The sequence below is a fragment of the Hippopotamus amphibius genome, chromosome X, assembly GCF_030028045.1.
Source record: "Hippopotamus amphibius kiboko isolate mHipAmp2 chromosome X, mHipAmp2.hap2, whole genome shotgun sequence".
NCBI lineage: Eukaryota > Metazoa > Chordata > Mammalia > Artiodactyla > Hippopotamidae > Hippopotamus > Hippopotamus amphibius.
The window spans coordinates 42,688,838-42,704,141 of NC_080203.1; the positions used below are offsets into that span (position 1 = coordinate 42,688,838).

Here is a 15,304-nt window from a genome sequence, read left to right on the forward strand (position 1 = left end):
ATGGATGCCCACTCATGTTTGAGAATCATTCCCCTAAATGCTAACTAAAAGACAGTGGAAGTAGTAAACAGCACTATCAGACAATATATAATTCAAGGAGAGAAAGTAGCATCGACATATACACACTAGCAAACATAAAATAGCTAGTGGGAAGCTGCTTCATAGCACCAGGAGATCAGCTCAATGCTATATGACAACCTAGAGGGATGGGAAGGGGTGGGGGGGGTGGGTGGGAGGGAGACTCAAGAGGGAGGGGATATGGGGATATATGTATACATATAGCTGATTCACTTTGTTGTACAGCAGAAACTAACACAACACTGTAAAGCAGTTATACTCCAATAAAGATGTATTAAAAAAATTCAAAACAAAAAAGGAACTAAGAGGGACTTCCTTGGTAGTCCAGTGGTTAAGACTCTTTGCTCCCAATGTAGGCGGCACAGGTTCGATCCCTGGTCAGGGAAATAAGATCCTGCATGCTGCAGCCAAAAAAAAAAAAAAAAAAAGACTAAGAGATAAATTCTATATTGATAGAGTAAAATCCACTAAGATATTAACAAGTTATGAAACTTTACACATTAAAACATCTAAATTGAAAACTTAGATGTTGAGAAAAGAACAAAACCACCATCACAAAGAGAAGCCAATATTCCTCTCAAAGAAATAGGCAAATAAAATAGATTTAAAAATAAGGATATGCCAAAAAGAAACATGTACCACAGTGCTCACTGCAGCACTATTTACACTAGCCAGGACATGGAAGCAACCTAAATGCCCATCAACAGATGAATGGATAAAGAAAATGTGGCACATATTATACAATGGAATATTACTCAGCCATAAAAAGGAATGAAATTGAGTTATTTGTAGTGAGGTGGATGGACCTAGAGTCTGTCATACAGAGCGAAGTAAGCTAGAAAGAGAAAAACAACTACCGTATGCTAACTCATATATATGGAATCTAAAAAAATGGTACTGATGAACCAAGTGACAGGGCAAGAATTAAGATGCAGATGTAGAGAACGGACTTGAGGACACTAGGCGAAGGGGAAGCTGGAACGAAGTGAGAGAGTAGCACTGTCATATATACACTACCAAATGCAAAATAGATAGCTAGTGGGAAGCTGCTGCATGACACAGGGAGATCAACTCGATGACTGGTGATGACTTTAGAGGGGTGGGATAGGGAGGGTGGGAAGGAGCCACGGGAGGGAGGGGATATATGTATAAATACAGCTGATTCACTTTGTTGTACAGCAAAAACTGGCACAACAGTGTAAAGCAATAAAGAGCTTAAAAATGATATGGAATATTTTAATTAAAGTTTAAAAATTTGGTATAATAAGGAACTTCATATCTGATAAGTAAGCTTTTTCTAAACTTTTGTTGGTAAAGAGGAACTCAAATTTAAAATCATAAAATATAGAGTATGAGTAATGAGTAATAACGAAATCTATACTTCAAAACCTGGGGGATACAACCAAAGCAGTACTCACGGGAAATTTCAGAATTGTTAAAGCTTTGGAAGGAATAAAAAAGGAAATATATGAAACAAGCATTCAACTCAAGAAAGTAGTACAAACAAAACAAAACAAAAAACAAAGGAAGTAAAAAGACTTAAAGAGGACAGCAGAAATAAAGTAGAAACATCTCCCCAATACAGACTCCTTAATTAGTAATGCTAAAAGTCTTTTCTTATTTTCAAATACCAAGAAAGTAGACAAACCTCTGGCAAGGCAGATTATGAAAAAAGGTGACACAAAATTACCAATGTATCAGGGGATATAACTGACAAGATAGAGATTTAAGCATGTAGACTACTAAGTACAACTTTAAGATCTAGGTTAAATGAGATTTCCTAGTGAAATATCAACTTTCAAAAATGCACTCAATCAAAGCAAGATCCTTTTTGACCCACCTCCTAGAATTGTGGAAAGAAAATCAAGAATAAACAAATGGGACCTCATGAAACTTAAAAGCTTTTGCACAGTGAAAGAAACCATAAACAAGACTAGAAGGCAACCCTCAGAATGGGAAAAAATAGTTGCCTATGAAACAACGCACAAAGGATTAACCTCCAAAATACACAAGCAGCTCATGCAGCTTCACACCAAAAAAGCAAATAACCCAATCCACAAATGGGCGGAAGACTTAAATAGACATTTCTCCAAAGAAGACATACAGATGGCCAACAAACACATGAAAAGATGCTCAACATCACTCATCATCAGAGAAATGCAAGTCAAAGCCACAATGAGGTGTCACCTCACACCAGTCAGAATGGCCATCATCACAAAATCTGGAAACAACAAATGTTGGAGAGGGTGTGGAGAGAAGGGAACTCTCCTGCACTGTTGGTGGGAATGTAAGTTGGTACAGCCACTATGGAAAACAGTTTGGAGGTTCCTTAAAAAACTAAAACTAGAACTACCATATGATCCAGTAATCCCACTACTGGGCATGTACCCAAAGAAAACCATAATCCCAAAAGAAACATGTACCATAATGTTTACTGCAGCACTATTTACAATAGCCAGGACATGGAAGCAACCTAAATGCCCATCAACAAATGAATGGATAAAGAAGATGTGGCATATATATACAATGGAATATTACTCAGCTATAAAAAGGGATGAGATGGAGCTATATGTAATGAGGTGGATAGACCTAGAGTCTGTCATACAGAGTGAAGTAAGTCAAAAAGAGAAAGACAAATATTGTATGCTAACTCACATATATGGAATCTAAAAATGGTACTGATGAACTCAGTGACAAGACAAGAGCAAGGACACAGATGCAGAGAATGGACTGGAGAACTCGAGGTTTTGGGGGGGCGGGGGGTGAAGGGGAAGCTGGGAAGAAGTGAGAGAGTAGCATAGACATATATATACTACCAACTGTAAAATAGCCAGTGGGAAGTTGCTGTATAACAAAGGGAGTTCAACTCGAGGATGGAAGATGCCTTAGAGGACTGGGACGGGGAGGGTGGGGGGAATCGAGGGAGGGAGGGAATACGGGGATATGTGTATAAAAACAGATGATTGAACTTGGTGTACCCCCCAAAAAATAATAAATAAATAAAATTTTTTAAAAAATGCACTCAAAAGAAGCATTATTGGTTTTACTACTTTTTCAAAAAGTTGAAAAGGAATCATTCTGCCAACTCCCAATCCCAGCCCAAGGTCCCAGGTTCAAATCGTTTTAAGGGTAAATTCTATCAAACCCTCAATAAACATATGATTTCTGTAAGTACAGAAAAACAGGTAAGCTTCCTAACTCATCCTACTAGACTAACATTAATTAACCTGATATCAAAATTGAACTGAAATAGTACTCTCCAAAAAAATAAAACTTATGGACCAAATTCACTTGAATATACAGATATAACAATAACAAACATGACCAAGTAGAAACAAAAGTGGTTTAAGGGGAAGCTGAGACGAAGTGAGAGAGTAGCATAGACATATATATACTACCAACTGTAAAACAGATAGCCAGTGGGAAGTTGCTGTATAACATGGGAGTTCAACTCGAGGATGGATGATGCCTTAGAGGACTGGGACGGGGAGGGTGGGGGGGGGGGAGTCGAGGGAGGGAGGGAATTCCGGGGTATGTGTATAAAAACAGATGATTGAACTTGGTGTACCCCCCCAAAAAAATAATAGTACAAAATGGGGAAATGGGCACTCATATATGTTGGTGGGAATGTAAATTAGTACAACCTTTTCAGAAGCTGCTTTGCCAATATCCATTTAAATAAAAAATTCAAATACTCTTTAACCCAGCAGTTTCACTTCTAGGAAGCCATCCATTCAACAGAAATATTTGAACATAGTGAACAAATACAGATATATCCTAATGATGTTCAGCACTGGATCTAAAACTGAAAAACCAATAACTGCCTAAAATTATAAATTACCCATTAACATGGGTGTGATTATATAAATCATGGTGCATCCACACTATGGAAAAGTGTATAAAAATATGCTTGAGAGAAGTGGAAATAACAAATCATGCAATGTAATATAATTCATTTTTTCCCATTTTGAGAGGAAAGCTGAAGGCATACGAGGAGGTAAAAAGGGTCTTTTATTCCACCCATTTTATTAAAAATTTCAAACATACAGCAAACCTGAAAGAACACCAATATACCCACTTCTAGATTTTGTCATCAATACTTTACTGTACTTGGGTCTTACACTCTTAATACAATATATTTTTAAACACAAAGTTTGGATTTTTTTTTTTTTTTTGCACAGGGACATCGCCTTTTGTAATAAAAATGTGGTTTCAATAATGAATTGATATTACGTTCATATTTCAGAAAAATGAAATATATTTTTACCATCATTCCCCTCAATTCTTCTAGAGCACCAATTTTTCATTTGTACATGCAATTCCAAAACTAAAAATAATCAACAGAAGAGTAACGCACTACTGCCTTATTCCATGCTTGAGATAAAAATCCATTCCATTATTTCATCCCTGAAATGAATATCTTGCTTTTAAAGTTTAAGTTATTTAAATCATCCTTAGCGACATATTCCCACAGCCATCTTCTTTTCCTTATAACTGGACTTTAATTGCATATTTTCGTCCCAGTTATCTTTTCAATTTCAAGTTTGTTGCTGTTACACGTCATAATAAGATTATCTACGATCTAGCATTGACTGCAATGTTCAAAAAAAAAAAAACCTGAAAAGCAGTAAATGTAGAAAATTATCTTTCCCGCTCCAGTACTTTCGCCTTAATTTTATTTTTTGCTCTTTATTTCTTCCCCATTCCATACACGTACATGCCTATAGTGCTATCATTCCCCTTACTTCCATCTCTTATAGATAAAAATATATTTTAGAGCAGCTGCTGATGACGGACGAGCTAGCATTATCAGGTTAACTTCCTACTTCTGAAACAGAAAAACTGAACTTCCCCGATTAGTTTTGTTCGCGGTAAGTAATAAGAAAAATAAAAATGAGCATTCCAAGCTTTCCTACAAAATCACACATTCAAAAAAATCACACATTCAAAAAACGATATTTACATAACTGCTACACTCAAAGGTATAAAAAACTGCGTCTCATTAAATGTGAATTATTAAGGAATAAATCACGGAACATCCTTTTTTGAAAGTTAAAACCGGCAAAACCCACAAATATTTACAACTTTTATGCCGAATTCAAATCTACACACCTTCCAACCAACACAGAAAGTACTACTTCCACGACTGGAATGGGAATAAAACTATGATAAATTCCACTGTAGTCAAAGGTATAACTAACACACGAGGAACACTGGCCACAACATCACTACCTTCGACAGATTAAATTTAAGATATATTCAGACACTTCCTGAATGGCCACTTTTACAATCAAAGGAAGACGCGAGCTGTGCAAATGTCATTATGCGAGCATCCCTCCGTCCTCCATCAAAACTCGTCTCTTACCACTACCGGCTTATAATTAACAATACCAAAGCACCTTCGTTTCCTTTTCCATTAAAGCAAGCTCCCGAAAACTTTACCCCTCCGTCGTTCCCTCCAATCCTCCAATTACTTACCGTTAAAATTGTGTTCCTCAGGTTCCTTGTTGGTTATCCAGATGTCTCCATATGGATCTTCGTTATTCCACAGGGCCAGGTAATGACTCTTTCCACCCCTTAAAGGCCTCTCCGGGATCTCCTGGTGCGCACTATTTCTAAAGGGAGTTTCTACAGAAATAGAGTCCAAGGACTCTCCACAGTGGACGTTATCTATGCACAGGATCCCCTGGCCTACTCTTTTCTCGTTGTAAATACACGAGACTCTGGAAATTCTCATTTCTATGCCAACTCTGAGAATATTTTTATATACGAGAGAATTCAGGCTGGGGTCCAGGTAGCACTTCTCCTGGTACACCCCGTCCGAGATCGTCACATCATAGCAGTAAAGCGGAGGTTTAGGACCCATGCCGCTTGGCTCCTCCTCTAATAGGTACCTCTGAACAGCCAAAACAACGACAGGCACCACCTTCGACGGGGTGACCCACTGGCGAGGTGAATCCGTTATTTGCTCAAGGACCTTTTGGATCCAGGACCTGCGCCCGGGGGTACCGACCCTTCGGATCACACCTCCTGGGACCCCGACCCGATTTCTCTCAGGGTTCGGCAGATCGACCCCAGCATGTGACGGGGTGGCCTGCGGCTGCCCTAACTCACCAGACATTGCGGGGTGCCTGCTTTACCCTCTTCGCTCCCAAAAGCTAGTTTACCCGGTCTGAGGCTGAGAGAATAAAAAAGCCCGCGCTCCGGCGACAAACGCTACTCTGCCCCTGAGGACCGGTAAGTCTCCGCCCCGCCCAGAAGCTAGAAAACCGTTAGGCGTGCGCGCGCCACCTCTCTGGCCCCGCCCCTCGCTTGGCGTGCTTCCAACTTCCGGGCACCGTTACTAGTCAGTCACACACGTGATTACGTAGCGGGTTCTCTAACCTAGTGCCCGCGGGATTGCCAGGATAGGAGAAGCGGGAAAAGCATCGGTCGCTATGGTTTCCAAAGCAAAGTAGCAAGAGAGAGGGGGAGGAGCCCTCGCGACTCTTGTAGAAAGGAGGGTGCAGAGAGGCAATGGAAAAGAGACCTTGGCTGGAAGCGGGATGCAAGTAGTCAGAGCTTTGGGGTTCGGGGGTTTTGGCCTTGGGCCAGCAACGGAAAGTAAATTAGAGGTGTTTAACATACGTGAATGTGATCATATGGGTCTCCTGTTGTATGAACAAAACTAGATGTGTGCACAGCCTTCAGGACAGTTCCTAGCGCAAAAAGTCCTCCATAAACGTTAGTTGTTATTGTTATCAGCATTCGCGTAATTGTAGTGGCTCCCTGAGTGCAGGGTGGGTAAATTCGTGGTTAAGTGCAAATGAAGACAGAAAATTATAGAACTGCCCTGGTGAAGAGCTGCCTTTAGATCACACTTCTTAAAATATGCTGCTGTTTTATACAATACCTGGCTTAACATACAGGTAGGATATAGAATTTCAGAAGCTGCATTTCTAAACTATAAGGATTGTATACAGAATGAATGTAATGTGAAAAAGCTGATAAGAATAGTCAGAATTAAAAATAAACATTTATTCTATGTACCCAGATGTGCCAGTATACACAGAAAATAGTAATTGTCCTAAGAATACTTTTCAAAGATAGAAATAGGCATGTTTTGGTTAATTTCCCCTGGCTGTCTATTTCATCATTTTTTATTCACTATTTATGAAGTTGCTATCATGAGGCAGGCACTGTTCTAGGCTGTTATGGATAACAGTAATCAGGCTCCTTTACTTAAGCTTCTTCTCACTGCCATTATTAATATTTAATTAATTCAGTAATTCTACATATATTTCTTTTTTTTAAAGCTCTTTATTGGAATATAATTGCTTTACACTCTTGTACCAGCTTTTGAGGTACACTGAAGTGAATCAGCTGTATTTATACATATATCCTCAAATGCCCTCCCTCCCATGACTCCCCCCCACCCTCCCTGTCCTGGCCCTCCAAGGCATCACCCATCATCGAGTTGATCTCCCTTTGTTATACACCGACTTCCCACTAGCTATCTATTTTACAGCTGGTAGTATATATATGTCTATGCTACTCTCTCACTTTGTCCCAGCTTCCCCTTTGCCCACCGCCCCTCCAACTCTGTGTCCTCCAGCCCATTCTCTGCATCTGCATCCTTATTCTTGTCCTGTCACTGGGTTCATCAGTACGGTTTGTTTGTTTGTTTTTAGATTCCGTATATATGAGTTAGCATATGGTATTTGTTTTTCTCTCTCTAGCTTATTTCACTCTGTATGACAGACTCTAGGTCTATCCACCTCATTACATATAGCTCCATTTCATTCCTTTTTATGGCTGAGTAATTCAGTAATTCTACATGTATTTCTTGAGTGTCTGGCCTCTACCCACTAGATGCTGGTAACACTACTCTTCCCTTCCAATTGTAACAACCAAAAATATCTCTAGACATTGACAAATGTCCCGGGGGGGGGGCAAAATTACCCCTTGTTAGGAGCCACTAATTTAGCTAGACTGTAAGCCTTTTGAGAGTAGAAATTGATTTTTTGTTGTTTCCTGTAGTTCTTTCACTACTGCTATACGTAAAAGGCACTCAAATATTTTAAATAAATGAAACATGTAATTCCCACTGCCTCTCCACCAAAGGGAATATATATATGTGTGCCTCTCTGCAAACAAATATAATAAATAAAAATCCAAACTTGCAAAACAAAATAAGTAAGCTCCCTGAGTGTAGGTACTGTGTTATGTTTGCTGCTGCATCTCCAGAGATAAAATCAGTATTCTAGCAAATAGCAGGTGCTCCATAGTAATTATTAAATGAATAAATAGAATTATGGGTTTTTATTGGATTTACTGCAGGAGTCATTAAATATCAACTATCTCTGTTGTTTATCCAGGAAGAACTGGTTTTAAATCTTTCAAATCTGTTCCATCACCCCCCGCCCAAACTGTATACTCACTGGAATTTATACACAACAGTATTGTATCATTATATTCCGAGTCTAGTTCATAAAAGATGAATATTGGCCGTGGTGCTCAGTAGTTGAATATTACTGGAATTGGGAAGAAATAGCACCCATGTTTGTTTTAAAAATACTACACATAATAAAGTTGTACACTAACTATGAGAATACAATCTGCTGATAATGCATCTTCCTAAAGAATTAAGGTGTCTACCTAAGTAGTTATCACACCTCTGTAAGAGTGTTCTCTGAAGGCATTATAAGCACCTGTTTTTGGATTAATTACACAGTAATAGAGTAACTAAGAGAAATGACTTTTAGAGCCAGTAATAAGTATCATTCAGCTTATTGATTTTTTTCTCTCCCCCCAGATCTGGACAATTTGTTATAGTGTTCTCCAGAGTTTAAAATAGTAAAAGCAGGCGCTATACTACTTATATTTCATGAAATGATGATGTTCTGAGATATTAAAAACACTTTAAATACAACATGAAGTTTACGTTGGTAGTCCACTAAATTTAGTCCAGATATCTGCCACATTGATTTTCCTCTTCTTTAAAATTGGACTAATGAATGTATTCACAGTTGTTGAAAAATTGTTAGTTCATAAAGTGCTTAAAACTGTGTTTGGCACATACTGAGTTTAGTAAATGCTAGCAATTATTATTATTCTAAAAAGAAGATACAGGCATAACATAAGATCATAGAATGCTAGAACAACAGGGAGCCATTAGACACCCGCTAACTAGTTCAGTGTTCTTCAAACTGTGGGCTGTGAGGCGTTTACGAGGTCATAAAGTCAATTTATTGGGTCACAACCAGCAACTAAAAATATGAAAAAGTTTAGAAAAGAAAATGTCAGAGTGCCTCACACATAGTCACGGTAAGGATTGCTTCATAAAATTTTTGTTTCAGATATGTTGGTATGTATATGTGTTATACTGGGTCATGATGTAAAATGTTTTTCTAACTATAGACTGTGACCAGAAAATTTAAAAAAACGGTTGCTATAGTTCAAGCCTCTTTTATTACAAATGAAGAAACTGAGGGCCAGAAAACGGGACTCATGTTACCAAGATCACACAGTGGTAAGTGACAGAGCATCAGAGCTATTAGCCAAGACTCCTGCTTATCAAGCCAATGTCCTTTCCGTGTCATAAAGTTGCACAGATCCTGGATTATCTCCTCAATATATCGATTTTTATTGAATAATCTTGTCCTGGTTATTTTGGTTATTTTTATTTGAATAATCTTGTTTGATCTTCTCATTCATTTAACTATTCTTTCATTCATTTGCCTTGGGTAGATAAATCAGCATCATTCCCTGGCCGTGTGCATTGGGCATTGGAGATACTCTTGTAGGTTCATCAAATTCCTAAGATGATGACAGTATGGGTAAAGATGTGGGGGGAGGATGAAAAACAAGTGTCATGACTAATTGGTGCTGAAAGGATGTGTAGAGTTCAGATGCTATTTCAAAGAGTATTTAGGTAAGCTCTCCAAACATCACCACGGTAACAAAAGAGGGCCTCAGGGTGGCTGCCTGGCAACCTAAGAACTACAACCTCCAGTTCAATGCTGCCCTTTCCAGTATCTTTCCCTTTGAATGCTGCTTTTGATGATTTTATTAACTAAATTGCCTCTATGTACAAGGATGTATCTGCACAGATTATAATACCCCCTACCTCATTGGAATCAGGGATGTTCCTGTGTTACCTTTCTATCAGATGGCAAAGCTGTTTTGATTTATTTGTCGAATGTGTCTAAACAGAAGTCTCTAACACAGGCTCACCATAACAATGGTTTTAGACTCCCTTGCCCCTCAGTATCTCAAACAAATGTTCATATTTGTCTGCATTCCTTTGTTTATCCTGAGCGCATATTAGATGCACAATAAATGATTGCTGCTGTCCTCCCTTCTCTTCTGTTCGTTCAAATCCTACTATTTTTCATAAATATCTGTGTGTTAGCTTTTCTTCTGAGTCTCAATATTATGTATCTGTAGGAGACTTGGATTTTAGAATGTGGATTTGGTCATTTTCCATTTATTAGTTCTCTGTTTCTCTGATTATTAAAGGGGGACTGCCCGTAAACTCTCAGTATTCTACAGATTAATTTATTCCCATTTATCTTCATTGGTCATCCTAACGTCATGTATTTAGCATGCTTCAATGTTTATATTCCTCCTCTCAAGAATTTTTGTTTGTCGAAATGTGTGGCTAGAATTTGATGACATTTTCGAAATCCAAACGCCAGTGTGTATGCTGGGTTGCCTTACATGAAATAGAGCTGGGTCAGAAAGTTGGTTCTCAGTAAGCTATTTATCTGAAGATGTTTGTGTTAGTTTATTATTAAAATAACAACTTTATTGAAATATAATTCACAAAACACACAATTCATTCATCTAAAGTGGGGAATTCGATTGCTTTTAGTATACTTAAAGAGTTGTACAACCATTGCCACAATCTAATTTTAGAACGTTTTATCATGCCATAGAGGAGCTCTATATAAACTAGCAGCCACCCCTGATTCCAACTCCCTGCCTCAGCCGCTGGCAACTGGTAATCTACTTTCTGTCACTATGGATTTGCCTATTCTAGACATTTCATATAAATGGAAATGTACATTGTGTCTAAGTACCTTCATTTAAGTTTCATCCATGTTATAGCATACTTCATTTATTTTTTTTTTTGTTTGATGACTTTCATTTTTAATGGATATACCACGTTATGTTCATCAGTTCATCAGCTAATGGACATTTGGGATGTGTTCACTTTTTGCTACTATTTGTAAGGCTGCAGTGATATTAGGTGAATGAGATTTTGTGCGGACCTATGTTCTCAAATCTCTGGTATGGATACCTAGGACTGCAATTGATGGCTTATATGGCAATTCTTTTTTTTTCTTTTTTGTAAACTTAATTTTGTTATTTATATATTTATTTTTGGCTGTGTTGGGTCTTCATTGCTGCACAGGGGCTTTCTCTAATTGCGGTGAGCGTGGGCTACACTTCGTTGTGGTGTACAGGCTTCTCACTGCAGTGGCTTCTCTTGTTGCGGAGCACAGGCTCTAAGCACGTGGGCTTCAGTAGTTGCAGCACTCGGGCTCAGTAGTTGTGGCTCACGGGCTTGAGAGTACAGGCTCCGTAGTTGTGGCACACGGGCTTAGTTGCTCCCAGGCATGTGGGATCTTCCTGGACCAGGGATTGAACCCATGTCCCCTGCATTGGCAGGCGGATTCTTAACTGCTGTGCCACCAGGGAAGTCCCTCATATGGCAATTCTATGTTTAACTTTTTGAGGAGCTGTCAAACTATATTCCAAAGTGCTGTGCTATTTTGCATTCCCGCCAGCAATATACAAGAGTTTCAATTTTTCTGCAACCTTGCCAACATTTGCTATTGTCCACCTTTGTTTATCTTATTTTATCTTAGTGGATGTGAAGTGATATCTCATTGTGGTTTTGATTTGTATTTCTGTAACGACTAATGATTTTTAGCTTCTTTTCATTGTGCTTATTGGCCATTTTTATATCTTCTTTGGAGGAATGTCAATTCAGATCCTTTATTTTTATTTTTTTTACTTAAATTTTTTTCTTTTTCCTTTGCCTATTTTTATTTCTTTTTAAATTTTTTCCCCTGACTCAACACTGTTATATTTTATTTGAGTATAAAGTGCCTACATAGTAAGTACTTGGTAAATGTCTGTTGAATGACCAAATGATCCCAGGATGAATTAGCTCCAAGTCCAAATATGGGGGCTCCAGCTGGCAAGCCACCTAGGCTTTGATCAAACAGCTACATCTGAAAGTTTTCTGTTAGAATAAGAATCCCACACATCAGATTTCTGTGGAATAGGTGAGCCCCATCTCTAGCTCCTCTCTCCACCACAATCACAGCAGTCAATTAAAGGTGAGGAGTTTATTAGGGAAATATGAGAGGTAAAGACACCCCAAATGACAGAAAGAAAACTCTGAAAATGTCCCTTTTCAGGCCAAGTGGGGGCCTGGCCTTGGCCTCCGCAGAAGGACAAGAAACTGGTGGGCTAGCAACAGCATCCTCTGGCAACCACCTCGCCAGGGCACCTCAGCCAGGACTGCTTCCCACCCTCAGCCAAAGGTGGGGAGGAGACAAAGACTATTTACAGAACCACTGCAGAGGCAATGAGAGCTATAAGGAAAGGCTGAGAGAGAGAGAGAGAAAGAGAGAGGTAGGGAGGACCTTGACAAAGTCCCAGGCTTTTGGCTTTTAGTGCCTCAAATATGTTGACAAGTGGTTCTAGAAAATATTACCGAAGAGGTAAAATGCCTAATGTTGCTTCCAAGAGTTCTCCTGGACTCCTCCCCACACACCACATCACACTGCTAGGTGTGCATGGCAAAGCCCAAAGGCCACATGTGTGGAAAAAAAAGAAAAACAAGAATAAGCCCTGTTTTTTTTTTTTTTTTATAATTTGACTTCTGCTTTTTATTTTATTTTATTTTATTTATTTATTTATTTGTTATTTTTTGACAGGGGCTGCGTTGGGTCTTCATTGCAGCCTGCAGGCTTTCTCTAGTTGTGGCAAGCGGAGGCTACTCTTCATTGCAGTGCACTGGCTTCTCATTGCAGTGGCTTCTCTTGTTGTGGAGCGCAGGTTCTAGGGTGGACAGGCTTCAGTAGTTGTGAGACATGTGCTCATTAGTTGTGGCGCACGGGCTTAGTTACTCCATGGCATGTGGGACCTTCCCGGGCTAGGGATCGAACCTGTGTCCCCTGCATTGGCAGGCAGATTCTTAACCACTGCACAACCAGGAACATTCCAGCCCTGTTGTTCTTTAAGGAGAGAGGAAGGAGCTGAAGACTGCTGGGGCCTTTCCCACGAGGGTCTGCATTTTGTAAAAGCAACTTCCCAGCAGCAGCATGGCACAATTCTAGGTGAGGGTCTCACCTTTTGTCACCCTTGCTTCAATGTACTCTATTCTCCTTTCGAGAGCTGTCAGTTTCTCGTTTAATGTTGCAAGTCTTGAGCGACAAGACATATCGAATGAGTTGAGAAAGTCTGCGATTTTCTTGATGCTGCTGGTGATGAACTCAATGTACTCCCGGTTTGCCCAGTCCTGGTGAATCTCTCACTGCACCGGATCCTCTTGTCCTGCCATGGCTCTCCTTTGCCTATTTTTAAATCTAGTTATTTGTCTCTTGATTATTGAGTACTAAGAGACCTTTATATATTTTGCATGTTCTAGATACAAGTCCCTTATCAGATATATGATTTACAAACATTTTCTTTGATGACCTGGATTGTATCTTAATTTTCTTGAATGTGTACTTTGAAGAATCTGCTTTTCCTTCTCCTCCTCCTTATTCATTTTCCCCATTGTATTCTTTGCCATCTTCATCTTGGAATATTGAACCTCTTCATTTAAGGCATCGTTATCATCTCTGATAGCTTCTCTTAAGCGATGTTCTGCTGATCCTCGAACTCACAGAAAATGTGCTCCACTTCATCTGCAATAAGGACAGCTTCAGCAGCAGCGTTTAGGGATCCTTCCTCAGGAACTTCAAGAGGACAAAAGCAATTACAGAAGGAATGATTATATACCCGCTTGCTTGGCAAAATAAAAAGCCTAAGAATGTCAAGTGTTGTAAAGGTTGTCGAGCAATAAACCCCTGGTGGGAGTGTAAATTTGTTCAACTAGCTGTAAAGTTGAACACGTGCATACCATATGATCCATCAATTCTCCTTTGTGTATACCCAAGACTAGTGTTTGTCAAAGGAGAAGATGGTATTAATATTTCGTGGGGGAACGATTTTTGTTTGTACCGGGTAATACTAGACATTATAATATGTTTAACATCTGGCCCTAACTCTCTGAATGCCAGTTGTACTCCCCAATCACCGTGACCATCAACACTTCCCAGGTGAGAACCACTGGCCTAAAGAAACTTTAGTAGCTGTACTAGAAGATATATAAAAAATGTTCAGTACCATTATTCATAATAACTCCTAACTGGAAACAGCCCACATATTTATATTAGGAGAATGAATAAATAAATTGTGGTGTAATCACACAATGGAATACCCTGATAACTTCATGATACCAGCATACTAGCCCTCACTTGCTTATATATCCAGGCTTACTTTTTTTTAATAATATAATCCCCTAAACTTTAGTTTAGTTTTTTTTTTAATATTTATTTATTTATTTACTAATTAATTTATTATTGGCTGTGTTGGATCTTCATGCTGTGCGTGGGCTTTCTGTAGTTGCAGAGAGTGGGGGCTACTCTTCATTGCAGTGCACAGGCTTTCTTATTGCCGTGGCTGCTCTTGTTGCAAAGCACAGGCTCTAGGCCCGTGGGCTTCAGTAGCTGTGGTGTGTGGGCTCAGTTGTTGTGGCTCGTGGGCTCTAGAGCACAGACTCAGTAGTTGTGGAGCATGGGCTTAGTTGCTCCGTAGCACGTGGTATCTCTCTGGACCAGGGATCTAACCCACGTCCCCTGCATGCTGGTGGATTCTTAACCACTGCACCACCAGGGAAGCCCTATTGAGGCTTTTTAATTTAAGAGTAAAATAATCTTTCTGTCTTGTTTAACCACTCTTTTTCTCCAGTTTCTAAAAAATACTGTTTTGAAAGTTAATGTGACTTGGAAATGAGCCCTGGTCTTTGGTAAGGACTCCATTAAACAAATGTGGTATTGTAATGAGATTTTTTCCCCTTTAATCACTAGGTTGTTCCCTAAAATATTTGAAATGTGTAGGACTTAGACATAATGCTGGCTGATGCAATTTGATTATGACATAGCTTTCTGTATTTAGGTGT

At 39.2% G+C, this 15,304-nt stretch overlaps 1 protein-coding gene and 1 pseudogene across 1 annotated transcript in view; both read right to left on the reverse strand.

Annotated features, from left to right (window-relative positions):
- Positions 1-6,199, reverse strand: part of RADX (RPA1 related single stranded DNA binding protein, X-linked) — a 62,778-nt gene extending 56,579 nt beyond the window's left edge. The window contains exon 1 of the mRNA XM_057718979.1: positions 5,557-6,199. Coding sequence (XP_057574962.1) covers positions 5,557-6,199 — 643 coding nt within the window. The remainder of the gene's footprint in view (positions 1-5,556) is intronic.
- A 7,126-nt stretch (positions 6,200-13,325) lies between these two features.
- On the reverse strand, positions 13,326-13,639 carry LOC130842427 (protein BRICK1-like; annotated as a pseudogene).
- Positions 13,640-15,304: the final 1,665 nt, after the last annotated feature.